This window comes from Ranitomeya variabilis, chromosome 2 (genome assembly GCF_051348905.1).
Source record: "Ranitomeya variabilis isolate aRanVar5 chromosome 2, aRanVar5.hap1, whole genome shotgun sequence".
NCBI classification, from domain to species: domain Eukaryota; kingdom Metazoa; phylum Chordata; class Amphibia; order Anura; family Dendrobatidae; genus Ranitomeya; species Ranitomeya variabilis.
This window is the reverse complement of record NC_135233.1, coordinates 850428630-850447923: the sequence shown is the minus strand read 5'-3', so window position 1 is coordinate 850447923 and position 19294 is coordinate 850428630. Positions and strand designations below refer to the sequence as shown.

Here is a 19294-nt window from a genome sequence, read left to right as displayed (position 1 = left end):
TAACAATCCCAAAAAGAAGGAAGAATTGAAAGCATTTAAAGAGACCAAGATGGATGAACACAGAACGTCATCATTTGTTGAAAAGGAAAAATGAAATGTATATTAAATAGAAAGAGGGGGGGAATATTGAAAGAAGAATACAATGCTGATTGCAGGGAATGGAGGGCAAGCGTAAAAGAGCTAAAGCCAGTACAAAGTGAGGCTTGCAAGGGAGATCAAAAGCAGTAAGAAAGGATTTGGGGGGAATGTCAGAAGCAAAAGACAAGTCAAAGATACTATAGGATTTTTACAGCATGAAAAGGTGAAGTGGTAAAAATGGTGTTGAGAAGGTCAAACTTTTAACTTCTTAATCTGCATCTGTATTCTCTAAGAAAGCAAATGTAGCATCAACTGATCATCAGGGTGCTATCAAAGGAATAAAAGAATCCACACTATCTACAAACAGAGAGATGGTGAGGGAACACTTAACTAATTTAAATGAACAGAAATCTTCTGGTCCAGATAAATTGCATCCTAGGGTACAGAAAGAGATAGCAGAGGAAATTGTAAGGCTATGTGCACACATCAGGATTTCTGGCAGAAATTTTCAGGACAAAAACCGGATATTTCTGCCAGAAATCCGCATGCGTTTTTACCGCGATTTTACCGCGTTTTACTGCGATTTACTGCTTTTTTGACGTGTTTTTGTGTGGTTTTTGTGCGGGAAAAACGCAGAAAATCCGCAAAATTTTGCGGAAAAAAGCGCACCATGTGCACAAAACATGCAGAATGCATTCTAAATGATAGGATGCATAATGTATGCATTTTTAATAAGCTTTTATAGTGTTTTTATAGCGAAAAAACGTGAAAACACCTGAACGTGTGCACATAGCCTAAATCCACTAGCCAGAATCTTTGAAAAATCCTGGAGAACAGAAGTCCCAGAAGATTGTAAAAGGGCAAATATTGTCCCTATCTTCAAAAAAAGAAAGAAGATGGAGCCAGGAAACTACAGATCAGTGAGCCTTACTTCTATACCAGGAAAGATATTTGAACAAATTATTGAACAGTCTGTATGCAAGAATACAGTAATTAACCAGAGCCAACATGGGTATGTAGCAAACACGTCATGCCAGACTAATCTAATGTCCTTCTATGATGGAATCACTGACTGGGTGGATCAGGAAAATGTAGTAGAAATAGTATGTCTCGACTTCAGCAAAACATTTTATAAAGTATCTCATACTATCCTTACTAAAAAATGACCAAGTATGGGATTGATAAGGCTATGTTTAGGTAAATTCATAATGGGCTCAGTGATTGTACTCAAAGAGTGGTAATAAATGGCTGCACATGCAATTGGAAGAGTGTTTCAAGTGGGGTACCACAAGGCTCTGTCCTTGCCCCGTGTTGTTCAACATTTTTATAAATAATGTAGGTAAGGGAACTGAAGTTATACTAATCATGTTTGCAGATGATGCAAAGCTAGGAGCGAGATAACATTAGAGAAGACAAAAGGATCTAGACAAGCTTGAACAATGGGCAGCAACTAATAGAATAATATTTAACAGGCAGAAATTAGTGTTGAGCGATACCGTCCGATACTTGAAAGTATCGGTATCGGAAAGTATCGGCCGATACCGGCAAAGTATCGGATCTAATCCGATACCGATACCCGATACCAATACAAGTCAATGGGACTCATGTATCGGACGGTATTCCTGATGGTTCCCAGGGTCTGAAGGAGAGGAAACTCTCCTTCAGGCCCTGGGAACCATATTATTGTGTAAAATAAAGAATTAAAATAAAAAATATTGCTATACTCACCTCTCCGACGCAGCCTGGACCTCACCGAGGGAACCGGCAGCGTTCTGTGCTTAAAATGCGCGCGTTTCCTTCCTTCCATGATGTCACGGCTTCTGATTGGTCGCGTGCCGCCCATGTGGCCGCGACGCGACCAATCACAGCAAGCCGTGACGTAATTTCAGGTCCTGAATGCAGAAATAGGCATTCAGGACCTGAAATTACGTCACGGCTTGCTGTGATTGGTCGCGTCGCGGCCACATGGGCGGCACGCAACCAATCACAAGCCGTGACGTAATTTTAAAATGCGCGCGTGTCCTGCCTCCCATGACAAGTAACAAACAGAATTTGGTCAAGCCGCACCCAATACTAACATAGTCTCCACGGACATCAGGGCGCACGTCCACACCAGGGGGTCCAGCCCAGTAGAAGAAGTCCACGATAAATATTGAAAGAGGACAGCGCCACATCAGGAAGTGATAGACAGCAATATACTTTATTCTGCCTCCTGCGGCAACGTTTCGGTCCAAGGACCTTTTTCAAGCACAGTACAAGCATGTTTCAACCACCATTATATACCAATAGGTCCACCCCCATGGTTAACAGATAGCCAATGAGGGTGTCACAATCAAATAGAAAAAAATAGCGATATTCTAAACACCATAAAAATACATAAAAACAGTACAAAATATCCAACAAACAATACTCAGCCCCCTTACATATAGGAGAACACCTCACTGCCTCCCATGACGTCACGGCTTGTGATTGGTCGCGTCGCCCATGTGACCGCAACGCGACCAATCACAAGCTGGAACGTAATTTTAAAATCCTGAATGCCTAGAATTAGGCTTCCAGGACCTCAAAATTACGTCACGGCTTGCTGTGATTGGTCGCATCGCGGCCACATGGGCGGCACGCGACCAATCAGAAGCCGTGACGTCGCGGGAGGCAGGAAACGCGCGCATTTTAAGCAAACAACGCTGCCAGTTCCCTCGGTGAGGTCCAGGCTGCGTCGGAGAGGTGAGTATAGCAATATTTTTTATTTTAATTCTTTATTTTACACATTAATGTTGTATTTTACACATTAATGTTGTTTCGATACCGATACCCGATACCACAAAAGTATCGGATCTCGGTATCGGAATTCCGATACCCGCAAGTATCGGCCGATACCCGATACTTGCGGTATCGGAATGCTCAACACTAGCAGAAATGCAAGATTCTACATATGGGCAAGAAAAATGAAAACTACATCTATTGAATGGGAGTAATAGAACTAAGCAATAGCACATGTGCAAAAGATTTGAATATACAGGGTGGGCCATTTATATGGATACAAGAATGAAAGAATAAAGTTAAGCTAAAACCAAGCACACCATTGTTTTTCTTGTGAAATTCTCAATTCTCAAGTTTGATGTATCACATGATCCACTTCCCATTAAAAAAATAAAGTTAGATCCAAAATGGCCGACTTCAAAATGGCCGACATGGTCACCATCCATCTTGAAACGTTTTCCCCCTCCCATATACTAATGTGCCACAAACAGGAAGGTGATATCACCAACCATTCCTATTTTATTTAGGTGTATCCATATAAATGGCCTGCCCTGTACTAATAGATCACAGAATGCACATGAATCAACACTGTGATGCAGTATATAAAAGGCAAACGCAGTCCTGGGATGTATTAAAAGAAGCATAGACTCTAGATCACATGAAGTAATTATCCCCCTCTACTCTTCTTTGACCTCTTCTGGTATACTGTGTCCAGTTCTGGGCACCACATTTTAAAAAAGGCATAGAAAAACTGGAGTAAGTTCAGAGAAGACCTAGCAGGATGGTGAGCAGGCTGAAAACAATGTCCTATGAGGAATGTTTAAAAGATCTGGGAATGTTTAACTTGCAAAAAAGAAGGCTAAGAGGAGACTTAATAGCTGTCTACAAATAGCTGAAGGGATGTCAGAGTATAGAGGGATCATCCTTATTCTCATTTGCACATGGAAACATGAGTAGCAATGGAACGAAACTGAAAGAGAAAAGATTCAGATTAGATATTAGAAAAAACGTTTTGACAGTGAGTGTTTTCAATCAATGGAACAGGCTGCCACGAGAGGTGATGAGTTCACCTTCAATGGAAGTCTTCAGAGGCTGTGCAGACATCTGTCTGAGATGGTTTAGTGAATCCTGCATTGAGCAAGGGGTTGGACACGATGACCCTTGAGAACCCTTCCAACTCTAACATTGTATGACACTATGATTCGACTGACTGGTCATGAAATACACCCTAATGATAATGAAATTGTAAAGCAGTGATAATGACTCACTTGTGTATGTATACGTGGTATTCTTTTTTCCTTGTACACTGTTATTTCCCACAAGAGCAAAGACCATGAATGTGTAATAATATCCAGGCGTGAGGCCTCCAATTGTATTGAAAGAAGTGGTCACAATTCTGTTTAAACTTGGATCTTCAATGATCTGGATCTTATAAGAATCAGCATTCCCATTCAGTTTCTCCCAGCTCAGAGATATAGAAGTGGTTGTGATATTGTCTGTCCTAAGATTCCCCACTATGTCCGGTTCTAGAAAGTAACCACAAGCAGCAGTTATATTTCAGCTTACAACAAATTAAGTATCATTACAAATGATTTAGTTATGTGCTTAAGGGTATGGCTGTGCCATCAGCACACCAATAGATTTATCCCTGCCGTAGAAACACACCTGTATAAGTAGATATGGTATTCTTATCTCCTTGCACCATGTCATTTCCCACAAGAGCAAAAACCATGAAAGTGTAAAAATATCCAGGCATGAGGCCTCCAATTGTATTCAAAGTGGTGTTCACAATTCTGTTTAAACTTGGATCTTCAAGAACCTGGATCATATAGGAATCTGCATTTCCATCTGGTATCTCCCAGTTCAGAGTCACTGAGGTAGTAGTGATATTGTCCACTGTAAGATTCTTCACTAGACCGGGAACTAGAAAGTAAACACAATCTTGTAGTTATCTCCCAGAGTGAAGCATATAAAATACTAATCTTTTTATGACTGTTGGTTTACGGGCTTAGCTACAGAGCCCATGGCCCCCCACTCTTCATATGTAATGCCTCCTTGTCGGCCATGGTATTACGTCTATGAAGCCTTGTATGAAAACGGTAATTATACGACACATTGAAATATTGCAGAATTGCTATTTTTCATCGGTATTTCTCCATACTTGGAATTTTTTCCCCATTTTCCACTACATCAATCAGTAAAATAAATGGTGCCATTCAAAAGTATAACTCGTCTGGCAGGAAAAGCCCTAATGCTTTTATGTGACTTGAAAGAAAGGGAGGAAAAAATGAAAGCTCAAAAACAAAATTAAGCTGCCACTTGAAAAGATTAATATTCTTACACTATGGTATGAACACTGGAACAGCACATGGTAGGAACCACTGTAGCTCATTTTATAAAACAAGCACTTTTTACACTGACCCTCACATTAGGCTTATACTTCCCTTACTGTGGAGATCCCTTCATCTTATTATCAATAAAACCTATACACAGATAACACAGAGTCTCCCCGGTTGATCCCATCTCAGATCACAGATTATGCCTAGAATGCTCCTCCAAAGTCAATGAGTTATCTCCAGACTACAGCTCCCTATGTGACTGCAAAACACCTCTCTGAACCGTAATAAACAAAAGCAGAATCTCTGGTGAAATGGCATACACCATAATGACATGCAGAAAACAGAATAACAATTTATTAATATCTTCCTGACATGTCAGTTTTCTATTATGTTTGCTTTAATTTTCTCCTCCCCTTCTTCCAAGAGGCATAACTTTTTTTTATTATGCAGTCAACATAGCAGTAAAAGGGTTTGTTAATTTTGGGACAAGTTGTAGTTTGGAATGGCACCTTTTCTATATTACCAATCAACTTACTGGAATACTGGAAAAAATTAATTGCACAAAAAAACATTTTGGGGTAGATATGTTCTGAATGCTTCTTATTGCATTTTTTGCTGTGTTGTGATCAAAGAAACAAGAAACTGCAATTCTGTCATTTAAATTTTTTTACGACATTTATTCATCAAGTTAATTTCATATTTTAATAGATCAGACTTTTATGAATACAGATATGCCAAACGTGTAGTTTTTTTAAAATTTTAATTATAATTAAAATTATTAATTATAATTAATTAATAATTATTAGTCTACTTGCAAGACTTAAACCTGCAATTGCCTTATCATTTCTACTATATACTGCAATATCACAGTATTGCAGTATATATTAAAAATTGCAGTCCTCTAATAATGTTAGTGTTTAAAGGAGTACCAGCATATCCTAGGGTGTAACTTTTTATAAAATCACAATATTTGGAGTAAATTCATTCCAGTTCTCCTCTGTTGAATTTTTGAGTGCGCCAGTATTTTTGGCACAATTTTTGCCACCTTTGACGCCAATGTGCAACTACTGCTAGCAAAATTTGCAAGAAAGGTTAAAGAACGTAAAAAAGCAAATTTTTTACTTTGCGCCAAATTCATAAATCATGTGCGCCACTTTGGTTGGCGCTAAAAACAGCAACTAATACCACAAGACAAAAACGAAAATTTCTTAAATAATGTAAATGATGACTCAGGAACTACATGTAATAAAAAAGTTATACATTACAAAATCCAACCTATGAGGCAATACCCCCACACCTATAATCACTGAACAACACCCCTCATCATCAAATGAAGGGAAAATTAGAGGCAACAGCCAAAAATACGAATATATTATAAAATTTATTAATTTATTTCATACACAAAAAGTTAAAATTAACAAGAGAATATCACCAAAAGTTCCGAGGATAATACAAATATAATGTATATTAAGGGAAAAAGTACACACATAATGTAATGAAGCAATGCTGAAATGCCCAGGTAACCTGATAAAAATTTGCCTATAAACCAGGATTAGAAACTACTAAATAGCAGAATCCTATATCTAAAATAACCGTGCAAAAAACATATATAGGGCAAAAAAAGGGCTATATGTCTGTGTGCCAAATAACTCTCAATTGAAACTGCTCAAATGTCAGAATCTTAGTTATAAAATGGCCATGCTAAATACAAAAATTACCAACATACAGCAGCCTATAGCAGGTACGCAATATAGAGGCATGCTACTTACGTGTGACCTTTAAACCTCGTATGTATTATCACGGACACCCCGACAGCGCCGTTTCGCCATGTGGCTTCCTCAACAGGGGGCATGCCCATTTTATAACTAAGATTCTGACATTTGAGCAGTTTCAATTGAGAGTTATTTGGCACACAGACATATAGCCCTTTTTTTGCCCTATATATGTTTTTTGCACGGTTATTTTAGATATAGGATTCTGCTATTTAGTAGTTTCTAATCCTGGTTTATAGGCAAATTTTTATCAGGTTACCTGGGCATTTCAGCATTGCTTCATTACATTATGTGTGTACTTTTTCCCTTAATATACATTATTTTTGTATTATCCTCGGAACTTTTGGTGATATTCTCTTGTTAATTTTAACTTTTTGTGTATGAAATAAATTAATAAATTTTATAATATATTCGTATTTTTGGCTGTTGCTTCTAATTTTCCCTTCATTTGATGATGAGGGGTGTTGTTCAGTGATGTAATAAAAAAGGTAAGATAAAAAGAAATAATGGAAGGATATAGGAGCAATACTTACTAGTGTAAGCGGATATGTCTACTCCGTTTCCTTGCACATTAGGTTCACCAACAACAGCAAATACTCGGAATGAGTATAAATTTCCAGGCATCAGATCTTTAATAACAGACTCATTTATAGATGTCTGAAAATACACAGTGACAGGACCTGCCATCTCTATCAGGTAGAAAGTGACATTTCCATCTGATATTTGCCAGCCTAAAGTTATAGAAGTGGTGCTGATATTTAACGTTCTCAGATCTGTGATGACATCGGGCTCTGTAGAAGTAAAAAAGAATCTGATGTCACACCTCAGGATAACACTCACTTATGTATAATAATATATATAACACATCATTGCATTTAGAAAAAAGGATGGGAAATTTTGCTAGATGAAATTCTCACTGTACAATCGGTAACAATTCAGAAAAGAAGGAAAGAAGGAAGAATTAGAAGCATTTATGGAGACCAGGATAGATGAAAACAGAACGTCATAATTTGTTGAAAAGGAAAAAAGAAATATACAGTATATTAAACAGAAAGAGGGGGACATATTGAAAGAAGAACAATTCTGATTGCAGGGAATGCAGGGCAAGTGTAGAAGAGCTAAAGCCAGTAATGAAGTGAGGCTTGCAAGGGAGACCAAAAGCAGTAGGAATGGATTTGGGGGTATGTCAAAAGCAAAAGAAAAGTCAAAGATGCTATAGGATTTTTACATCATTAAAAGGTGAAGTGGTAAAAATGACATTGAGAAGGCCAAACTTTTAAATTCTTAGTTTGCATCTGTGTTCTCTAAGAAAGCAAATGTAACATCAACTGATCATCAGGGTGCTATCAAAGGAATAAAAGAATCCACACTATCTACAAACAGAGAGATGGTGAGGGAAAACTTAGCTAATTTAAATGAATTGAAATCTTCTGGTCCGGATGAATTGCATCGTAGGGTACAGAAAGAGATAGCAGAGGAAATTGTAAATCCACTAGACAGAATCTTTGAAAAATCCTGGAGAACAGAAGTTCCAGAAGATTGGAGAAGGGCAAATTTTGTCCCTATCTTCAAAAAGGAATGAAGATGGAGCCAGGAAACTACAGACCAGTGAGCCTTACTTCTATACCAGGAAAGAAATTTGAACAAATTATTCTACAGCCTGTATGTAAGAATACAGTAATTAACCAGAGCCAACATGGGTTTGTAGCATACAAATCATGCCAGACTAATCTAATTTCCTTCTATGATGGAATCACTGACTGGGTGGATCAGGAAAATGTAGTAGACATAGTATATCTCGACTTCAGCAAAATATTTTATAAAATATCTCATACTATCCTCACTAAAAAATGACCAAGTATGGGATTGATGAGGCCATATTTAGGTAAATTCATAATTGGCTCAGTGATTATACTCAAAGAGTGGTAATAAATGGTTGTACATCCAACTGGAAGAGTGTTTCAAGTGGGGTACAAGAAGGCTCTGTCCTTGCCCCAGTGTTGTTGAACATTTTTATAAATAATGTAGGTAAGGGAACTGAAGGTATACTAATCAAGCTTGTGGATGATACAAAGCTGGAGAGATAGCTAACATTAGAGAAGCCAGTGAAAGAATTCAGAAGGATCTAGATAAGTTGAACAATGGGCAGCGACTAATAGAGTGATATTTAACAGGGAGAAATGCAAGATTCTACAAATGGGCAAGAAAAATGAAAACTCCATCTATTGAATGGGACTAGTAGAACTAAGCAATAGCACATGTGCAAAAGATTTGAATATACAGGGTGGGTCATTTATATGGATACACCTAAATAAAACGGGAATGGTTGATGATATCAACTTCCTGTTTATGGCACACTAGTATATGGGAGGGGAAAAACGTTTCAATATTGGTGGTGACCATGGCGGCCATTTTGAAGTCTGCTATTTTGTATCTAACTTTATTATTTTCAATGAGAAGAGGGTGATGTGGCACATCAAAGTTATTGAGAATTTCTCAAGAAAACAATGGTGTGCTTTGTTTTAATGTAACTTTATTCTTTCATGAGTTATTTACAAGTTTATGACCACTTATAAAATGTGTTCAAAGTGCTGCCATTGTGTTGAATTGTCAATGCAACCCTCTTCTCCCACTCATGACACACTGATAGCAACACTGCAGAAGAAATGCTACCACAGGCTTCCAGTATCCGTTGTTTCAAATACTGCACTTCTCGTATCTTCTCATCATAGATAATTGCCTTCAGATGACCCCAAAGATAAAAGTCTAAGGGAGTCAGATTGGGAGACCATAGTGGCCTTTTAACTGGCCAACGATGACCAATCCACTTTTCAGGAAAATGTCCGTGTAGGAATGCTCAAACCTGACACCCAAGATGGTGCACCGTCACATTATGGGATGTATTAAGAGAAGCATAGACTCTAGATCACATGAAGTAATTATCCCCCTCTACCCTTCCTTGACCTCTTCTGGAATACTGTGTCCAGTTCTGGGCACCACATTTAAAAAAAAACATAGAAAAACTGGAGCAAATTCATAGAAGACCTAGCATTATAGTGAGTGACTGCAAACAATGTCCTATGAGGAATGTTTAAAAGATCTGGGAATGTTTAACTTGCAAAAAAGAAGGCTAAGAGGAGACTTAATAGCTGTCTACAAATAGCTGAAGGGATGTCAGAGTATAGAGGGATCATCCTTATTCTCATTTTCGAATGGAAACATGAGTAGCAATGGAATGAAACTGAAAGAGAAAAGATTCAGATTAGATATTAGAAAAAACTTTTTGACAGTGAGTGTTTTCATTCAATGGAACAGGCTGCCACTAGAGGTGATGAGTTCACCTTCAATGGAAGTCTTCAGGGGCTGTACAGACATCTGTCTGAGATGGTTTAGTGAATCCTGCATTGAGCAACGGGTTGGACACGATGACCCTTGAGATCCCTTTCAACTCTAGCATTTTATGATACTATGATTCTACTGAGTGGTCATGAAATGCACCCTAATGATAATGTAATTGTAAAACAGTTATAATGACTCACTTGTGTATGTAAATGTGGTATTCTTTTTTCCTTGTACACTGTTATTTCCCACAAGAGCAAAGACCATGAATGTGTAATAATATCCAGGCGTGAGGCCTCCAATTGTATTGAAAGAAGTGGTCACAATTCTGTTTAAACTTGGATCTTCAATGATCTGGATCTTATAAGAATCAGCATTCCCATTCAGTTTCTCCCAGCTCAGAGATATAGAAGTGGTTGTGATATTCTCTGTCCTAAGATTCCCCACTATGTCCGGTTCTAGAAAGTAACCACAAGCAGCAGTTATATTTCAGCTTACAACAAATTAAGTATCATTACAAATGATTTAGTTATGTGCTTAAGGGTATGGCTGTGCCATCAGCACACCAATAGATTTATCCCTGCCGTAGAAACACACCTGTATAAGTAGATATGGTATTCTTATCTCCTTGCACCATGTCATTTCCCACAAGAGCAAAAACCATGAAAGTGTAAAAATATCCAGGCATGAGGCCTCCAATTGTATTCAAAGTGGTGTTCACAATTCTGTTTAAACTTGGATCTTCAAGAACCTGGATCATGTAGGAATCTGCATTTCCATCTGGTATCTCCCAGTTCAGAGTCACTGAGGTAGTAGTGATATTGTCCACTGTAAGATTCTTCACTAGACCGGGAACTAGAAAGTAATCACAATCCTGTAGTTATCTCCCAGAGTGAAGCATATAAAATGCTAATCTTTTTATGACTGTTGGTTTACGGGCGTAGCTACAGAGCCCATGGCCCCCCACTCTTCATATGGAATGCCTCCTTATCGGCCACGGTATTACGTCTATGAATCCCTGTATGAAAACGGTAATTATACAACACATTGAAATATTGCAGAATTGCTATTTTTCTTCGGTATTTCTCCATACTTGGAATTTTTTACCCATTTTCCACTACATCAATCAGTAAAATAAATGGTGCCATTCAAAAGTACAACTCGTCTGGCAGGAAAAGCCCTAATATGTTTATGTGACTTGAAAGAAAGGGAGGAAAAAATGAAAGCTCAAAAACAAAATTAAGCTGCCACTTGAAAAGATTAATATTCGTACACTATGGTATGAACACTGGAACAGCACATGGTAGGAACCACTGTAGCTCATTTTATAAAACAAGCTCTTTTTACACTGACCCTCACAATAGGCTAAAGGTACCTTCACACTAAGCGACACTGCAGCGATATCGACAACGATGCCGATCGCTGCAGCGTCGCTGTGTGGTCGCTGGAGAGCTGTCACACTGACAGCTCTCCAGCGACCAACTATGCCGAAGTCCCCTGGTAACCAGGGTAAACATTGGGTTACTAAGCGCAGGGCCGCGCTTAGTAACCCAATGTTTACCCTGGTTACCAGTGTAAAAGTAAAAAAAACAAACAGTACATACTCACCTTCTGCTGTCTGTCACACGTCCCTCGCCATCTGCTTCCTGCACTGACTGTGATTGCCGGCCATAAGGCACAGCACAGCGGTGACGTCACCGTTGTGCTCTGCTTTTACTTTTTCGGCCGGTACTCACAGTCAGTGCAGGAAGCAGACGGCGAGGGACGTGTCACAGACAGCAGAAGGTGAATATGTACTGTTTGTTTTTTTTACTTTTACACTGGTAACCAGGGTAAACATTGGGTTACTAAGCGCGGCCCTGCGCTTAGTAACCCGATGTTTACCCTGGTTACCTTTGTAAAACATCGCTGGCATCGTTGCTTTTGGTGTCAAACACGACGATACACGCCGATCTGACGACCAAATAAAGTTCTGAACTTTCAGCAACGACCAGCGATATCACAGCAGGATCCAGATCGCTGCTGCGTGTCAAACACAACGATATCGCTATCCAGGACGCTGCAACGTCACGGATCGCTATCGTTATCATTGCAAAGTCGCTTAGTGTGAAGGTACCTTTACACTTCCCTTACTGTGGAGATCCCTTCATCTTATTATCAATAAAACCTATACACAGATAACACAGAGTCTCCCCAGTTGATCCCTCCTCAGATCTTGGATTATGCCTACAAATCTCCTCCAAAGTCAATGAGTTATCTCCAGACTACAGCTCCCTATGTGTCTGCAAAACACCTCTCTGAACCGTAATAAACAAAAGCAGAATCTCTGGTGAAATGGCATACACAATAATGACATGCAGAAAAAAGAATAACAATTTATTAATATCTTCCTGACATGTCAGTTTTCTAATATGTTTGTTTTAATTTTCTCCTCCCCTTCTTCCAAGAGGCATAACTTTTTTTTATTATGCAGTCAACATAGCAGTAAAAGGGTTTGTTAATTGTGGGACAAGTTGTAGTTTGGAATGGCACCTTTTCTATATTACCAATCAACTTACTGGAATACTGGAAAAAATTAATTACACAAAAAAACATTTTGGGGTAGATATGTTCTGAATGCTTCTTATTGCATTTTTTGCTGTGTTGTGATCAAAGAAACAAAAAACTGCAATTCTAATTTCATATTTTAATAGATCAGACTTTTATGAATACAGATATGCCAAGTGTGTAATTTTTTATTACTTTTAATTATAATTAAAAGTAATCATTAATTATGATTGATTAATTAATTAATTAATTAATTAATTATTATTAGTCTACTTGCAAGACTGAAACCTGCAATTGTCTTATCATTTCTACTATATACTATATCACAATATTGCAGTATATATTTAAACATTGCAGTCCCCTATAAATGTTAGTGTTTATAGGAGTACCAGCAAACCCTAGGGTGTAACTTTTTATAAAATCACAATATTTGGAATAAATTCATTCCAGTTCTCCTCTGTTGAATTTTTTAGTGCACCAGTATTTTTGTCACAATTTTCGCCACCAATTTTTTACTTTGCGCCAAATTCATAAATCATGTGAACCAGTTTGGTTGGCGCTAAAAACGGCAACTAATACCACAAGACAAGAAGGAAAATTACTTAAAGAATGCAAATGATGACTCAGGAACTACATGTGATAAAAAAGGTAAGATAAAAAGAAATAATAGAAGGATATAGGAGCAATACTTACTAGTGTAAGCGGATATGTCTACCCCGTTTCCTTGCACATTAGGTTCACCAACAACAGCAAATACTCGGAATGAGTATAAATTTCCAGGCATCAAATCTTTAATAACAGACTCATTTATAGATGTCTGAAAATACACAGTGACAGGACCTGCCATCTCTATCAGGTAGAAAGTGACATTTCCATCTGGTATTTGCCAGCCTAAAGTTATAGAAGTGGTGCTGATATTTAATGTTCTCAGATCTGTGATGACATCGGGCTCTGTAGAAGTAAAAAAGAATCTGATGTCACACCTCAGGACAGCACTCACTTATGTATAATCTAATATATAAAGCTGAATGTGTGTATGTATGTATGTATGTGTGTATGTCCGGGATTGGCATCTGAACCGTTGCAGCTACAGCCACAAAATTTTGCACAGTCACACGTCTGGACCCCGAGAGCGTCATAGGCTATATTGTGAGGTGAAATTTTAACCCCGCGCTTTCCAATTCACCAAACAATTTTGCCCCTATCTACATAATGGGGAAAAAGTGAAAGGAAAAGTGTTGGAGGCGTCGCAGCTACAGGCACAAAATTTTGCACAGTCACACGTCTGGACCCTGAGAGCATCAAAGCTATGTTGTGAGGTGAAATTTTAACCCCGCGCTTTCAATTCACCAAACAATTTTGCCCCTATCTACATAATGGGGAAAAAATGAAAGGAAAAGTGTTGGAGGCAAATTAACAGCTGCCAGATGTGAACAAGGGGGACTTAAAGAATGAGAGTGATGGCGCCAAAGAGTATATACTGTACAGTTGCTAAGGTAGGGCCCCGACATGGGATAATCACCACACCACCACGGGGATATGAACACACACACAAAATGCGCCACACACTACCACGTGCTCGAACACATATACCACCCTCAGCGCACATTTCACCACACATACACCAACCTCGCCACATAAAAGTTGAAACACAAAAGTCGCCGCTCAAAACTCGCCACGCGCAAAACTATCCACATGCAAAACTCGCCACACGTGCAAAACTCACCTCATGGAAAACTCGCCACACGCAAAACTTGCACACGCGGAAAAATTGCCACATGCACAAAAGTTGCAACACATGCAAAAGTTGCCTCACACAAAACTTGCACATACTCAAAAGGCACCACACATAAAACTCGCCACTCGCAAAACTCGCCATGCGCAAAACTTGCTGCACACAACTTGCTACACTAACCTGTCACATGCAACTCGACACACAAAAAGTTGCTACACGCATGTCGCCACACAAAACTCATCTCACAAAAGTCGCTACATGCATGTCGCCACACGCAACTCAACACACACAACTTGACACACGAAACTCGCCCTAAAACACACACAAGTCTGGTATTATCCTTCAAAAATAAAAATCTGATTAATAAGCTGACAAACTACAAGAGCAACAAATGTACCATATAGGAATCCGGCAGCTGTCAGTCACATGACCAGTCTATTATGTGTATGTGTGAGCTAATATATACTGCCAGGGGGTGGGCTTACTGTTGGCTGGGGATTTATCAGGCTGCCAATTTAGCTTACAAATACTGAGGTAACAATACTGACCAAATAATGTGTGAACGAGGTCTAATACAGGAGGAGATGAGATACAGATATATACTATATACAGGAGGAGATGACACACAGGTATATACTATTTACAGGGGAGATGACACACAGGTATATACTATATAGAGGAGGAGATGACATACAGGTACATACTACATACAGCAGGAGATGACATACAGGTATATACTATATACAGAAGGAGATGACACACAGGTATATACTATATACAGGAGCAGATTACCTACAGGTATATAGTATATACAGGAGGAGATGACATACAGGTATATGCTATGTATAGGAGGAGATGACATACAGGTATATACTATATATAGGGGAGATGACACACAGCAGGTATATACTATATACAGGGGAGATGACATACAGGTATATACTATATACAGGAGATGACATACAGGTGTATACTATATATAAGGGAGATGACAAACATGTATATACTGAGGTGAAAATGAGAGGTGTGAGGTGAAAATGAAAAAGTGTGAGTGCAAAATGAGAGGAGTGAGGGAAAATAGTGGAGTGATCGGAAAATGACAGATGTGAGGTCGAAATGACAAGTGTTAGGGGGGAATGAGAGGAGTGAGGGGGAAAATAAGAGGAGTGAGGGGGAAAATGAGAGGTGTGAGGGAGAAAATGAGAGATGTGAGGGGGAAAATGAAAGATGTGATGGGGAAAATGAGAGGCGTGATGGGAAAATAAGAGAAGTGAGGTGCTATAACTAACCACAGATATTTACTATGCCCAGGCAATGCCGGGCTCTTCAGCTAGCTTAGATTTACAATCTCCATGCTTTTCTCATGGTCAACTTTATGTGGCCTGTTCAAGAGTTGGAACAGCCAAAAATCTGTTTGTTTTTGCACCTGAAGGAAAAGCTAAGAATGTCGTTTATCAAAAGGCTCTCGAATAAGTAGTAGAAGATTACTTCACATTACTTGGCCAATTTAGTTAAATCTGTGTGGAATATCTCTGGTGTTGAAATATATGTTGTAAAATGCTTCTATTAGCTTAGTTTTTGCCTTTTAATAATTACATTTCTATCTATTTGTTTTGTGGTTTTTTTGTGCAGAATAAATTTTTGTTAACACATTCTATTTTGCTAACAGCAGTTATTATCCCGGGCGAAGCCGGGTAGTACAGCTAGTAATATATATAACACATCATTGCATTTCGAAAAAAGGATGGGAAATTTTGCTAAATGAAATTCTCACTGTACAATCGTTAACAATTCAGAAAAGAGGAAAGAAGGAAGAATTAGAAGCATTTAAGACCAGGATGAATGAAAACAGAACGTCATAATTTGTTGAAAAGGAAAAAAGAAATATACAGTATATTAAACAGAAAGAGGGGGCATTGTTGTGAATTCTGTTCTTGGGCTCCCTCCAGTGGTTGTTTGTGATAGTGCAGTTGTCTCTGGGTTGTAATCCGGGCAGGTGTTTCTGCTGATTGCAGCTCTATTTGGTATTTAGGTGTGCTGGATTCATTAGTTAGTGCCAGTTGTCCATTGTTCTTGGAGGGTTTACATCCCTGTCTGGTTCCTTCTGCTGTTCTGCCAATTCTGCCAAGATAAGTGTCTTGTTTATTTTCCTGCAGCACACATGTAGTGTGCTTTTCAGTTCAGAACAATTTATTGTTTTGTCTTGTCCAGCTTAGACTTGTTTGGATTTTTTCAGTCATGCTGGATTCTCTGGAGATGCAGATATACATTCTATGTCTTTAGTTAGATGTGGAATTTTTGTATTTTCTGCTGTGGATATTTCCAGAGTTTTAATACTGACCGCTTAGTACTCTGTCCTATCCTTTACTATTTAGCTAGAAGTGCCTCTTTTGCTAAATCCTGTTTTCAGCCTATGTGTGTCTTTACTCTTATATTCACCATCAATATTTGTGGGGGGCTGCCTATCCTTTGGGGTTTCTGCTCTGAGGCAAGATAGAATTCCCATTTTCATCTATAGGGTTATTTAGTCCTCTGGCTGTGTTGAGGTGTCTAGGATGTGTTAGGTACACCCCACGGCTACTTCTAGTTGCGGTGTCAGTTTAGGGTTGCGGTCTGTACAGGTACCACCTTCTCCAGAGAAGGTCTCATGCGGCTCCAAGGCCACCGGATCATAACAGGGCATATTGAAAGAAGAATACAATTCTGATTGCAGGGAATGCAGGGCAAGTGTAGAAGAGCTAAAGCCAGTAATGAAGTGAGGCTTGCAATGGAGACCAAAAGCAGTAAGAATGGATATTGGGGGTATGTCAAAAGCAAAACAAAAGTCAAATATGCTATAGGATTTTTACAGGATGAAAAGGTGAAGTGGTAAAAATGATGTTGAGAAGGCCAAACTTTTAAATTCTTAGTTTGCATCTGTGTTCTCTAAGAAAGCAAATGTAACATCAACTGATCATCAGGGTGCTATCAAAGGAATAAAAGAATCCACACTATCTACAAACAGAGAGATGGTGAGGGAAAACTTAGCTAATTTAAATGAATTGAAATCTTCTGGTCTGGATAAATTGCATCCTAGGGTACAGAAAGAGATAGCAGAGGAAATTGTAAATCCGCTAGACAGAATCTTTGAAAATCCTGGAGAACAGAAGTTCCAGAAGATTGGAGAAGGGGAAATATTGTCCCTATCTTCAAAAAGGAATGAAGATGGAGCCAGGAAACTACAGACTAGCGAGCCTTACTTCTATACCAGAAAATATATTTGAACTAATTATTCTACAGCCTGTATGCAAGAGTACAGTAATTTACCAGAGCCAACATAAGTTTGTAGCATACAAATCATGCCAGACTAATCCAATTTCCTTATATGATGGAATCACTGACTGGGTGGATCAGGAAAATGTAGTAGACATAATATATCTTGACTTCAGCAAAATATTTTATAAATATCTCATACTATCCTCACTAAAAAAATGACCAAGTATGGGATTGATAAGGCCATATTTAGGTAAATTCATAATTGGCTCAGTGATTATACTCAAAGAGTGGTAATAAATGGTTGTACATCCAACTGGAAGTGTTTGAAGTGGGGTAAAACAAGGCTCTGTCCTTGCCCCAGTGTTGTTCAACATTTTTATAAATAATGTAGGTAAGGAAACTGAAGGTATACTAATCAAGTTTGCGGATGATACAAAGCTGAAGAGATAGCTGTTATGATCCTAGTGGCAAGGATCGCAGGTCGGACTAGCTAAGTAACTGAACAGACTACTAGCTCTGGGGAAGTGGTAACTAGATTGACCGCAACCTGATCCTATCCGCAAACAACTATAGGCAGCCGTGGAACGTTCCCTAAAAATCCTAGACGTCTCGTCACGGCCTGAGAAACTGACTATTCCTGGAAGGAAAGAAAGTCCTCACTTGCCTCAGTGGAAGACCCCAAAGATATAGAATAGCTCCCCACAAATATTAACGGTGAGTTAAAGGGAAAGCACAAACGCAGAGATGAAATCAGATTTAGCAAATGAGGCCCGCTAATACTAGATAGCAGAAAATAGGAAAGAAACTGTGCGGTCAATAAAAAACCCTATTCAAAATATCCACGCAGAGATTGCTTGAGCCCCCGCACCAACTAACGGTGCGGGGGAAGCAACTCCGTACCCCAGAGCTTACCAGCAAAAGAAATCACGTTAGCAAGCTGGACTAGACTCATCATACACAGAAATCATATTGTAGGCAGATGAGCAAAAAATATTCAAACAGAACTTAGCTTATCCTGAAGAGGCAGAAAACGAGATAATCAGGAGTAATCAGAATAGCACTGAATACATTGTCAGCCGGCAACAAGTGGCAGTGAAGCAGAGCTAAATAGGAACCTCCCTGGTGAATAACGAGGCAGCTGATCCAGCAGACCCGCAGGATAATAAACCAAACCACCAGGGGGAGCCAAAAAACCAAAGTCACACAATACCATCTGTGACCACAAGAGGGAGCCTGAAAACGGAATTCACAACAGCACCCCCCCCTTGAGGAGGGGTCACCGAACCCTCATCAAAACCCCCAGGGTGACCAGGATGAGCAACATGGAAGGCACGAACCAAATCGGCCGCATGAACATCAGAGGCGACAACCCAGGAATTATCCTCCTGACCATAGCCTTTCCACTTAACCAAATACTGAAGCCTCCGTATAGAAATACGAGAATCCAAGATCTTCTCCACCACGTATTC

The 19294-nt window shown here is 39.1% G+C and overlaps 1 protein-coding gene across 1 annotated transcript in view; it reads right to left on the bottom strand.

The window, feature by feature from the left end:
* Nucleotides 1-19294, bottom strand: part of LOC143808017 (tenascin-X-like) — a 332081-nt gene that overhangs the window by 201093 nt on the left and 111694 nt on the right. The window contains exons 21-26 of the mRNA XM_077290219.1: nucleotides 13529-13786; nucleotides 10886-11143; nucleotides 10489-10746; nucleotides 7483-7740; nucleotides 4504-4761; nucleotides 4107-4364 (exon numbers count right to left, since the gene is read on the bottom strand). Of these exons, the coding sequence (XP_077146334.1) occupies nucleotides 4107-4364; nucleotides 4504-4761; nucleotides 7483-7740; nucleotides 10489-10746; nucleotides 10886-11143; nucleotides 13529-13786 (1548 nt within the window). The remainder of the gene's footprint in view (nucleotides 1-4106; nucleotides 4365-4503; nucleotides 4762-7482; nucleotides 7741-10488; nucleotides 10747-10885; nucleotides 11144-13528; nucleotides 13787-19294) is intronic.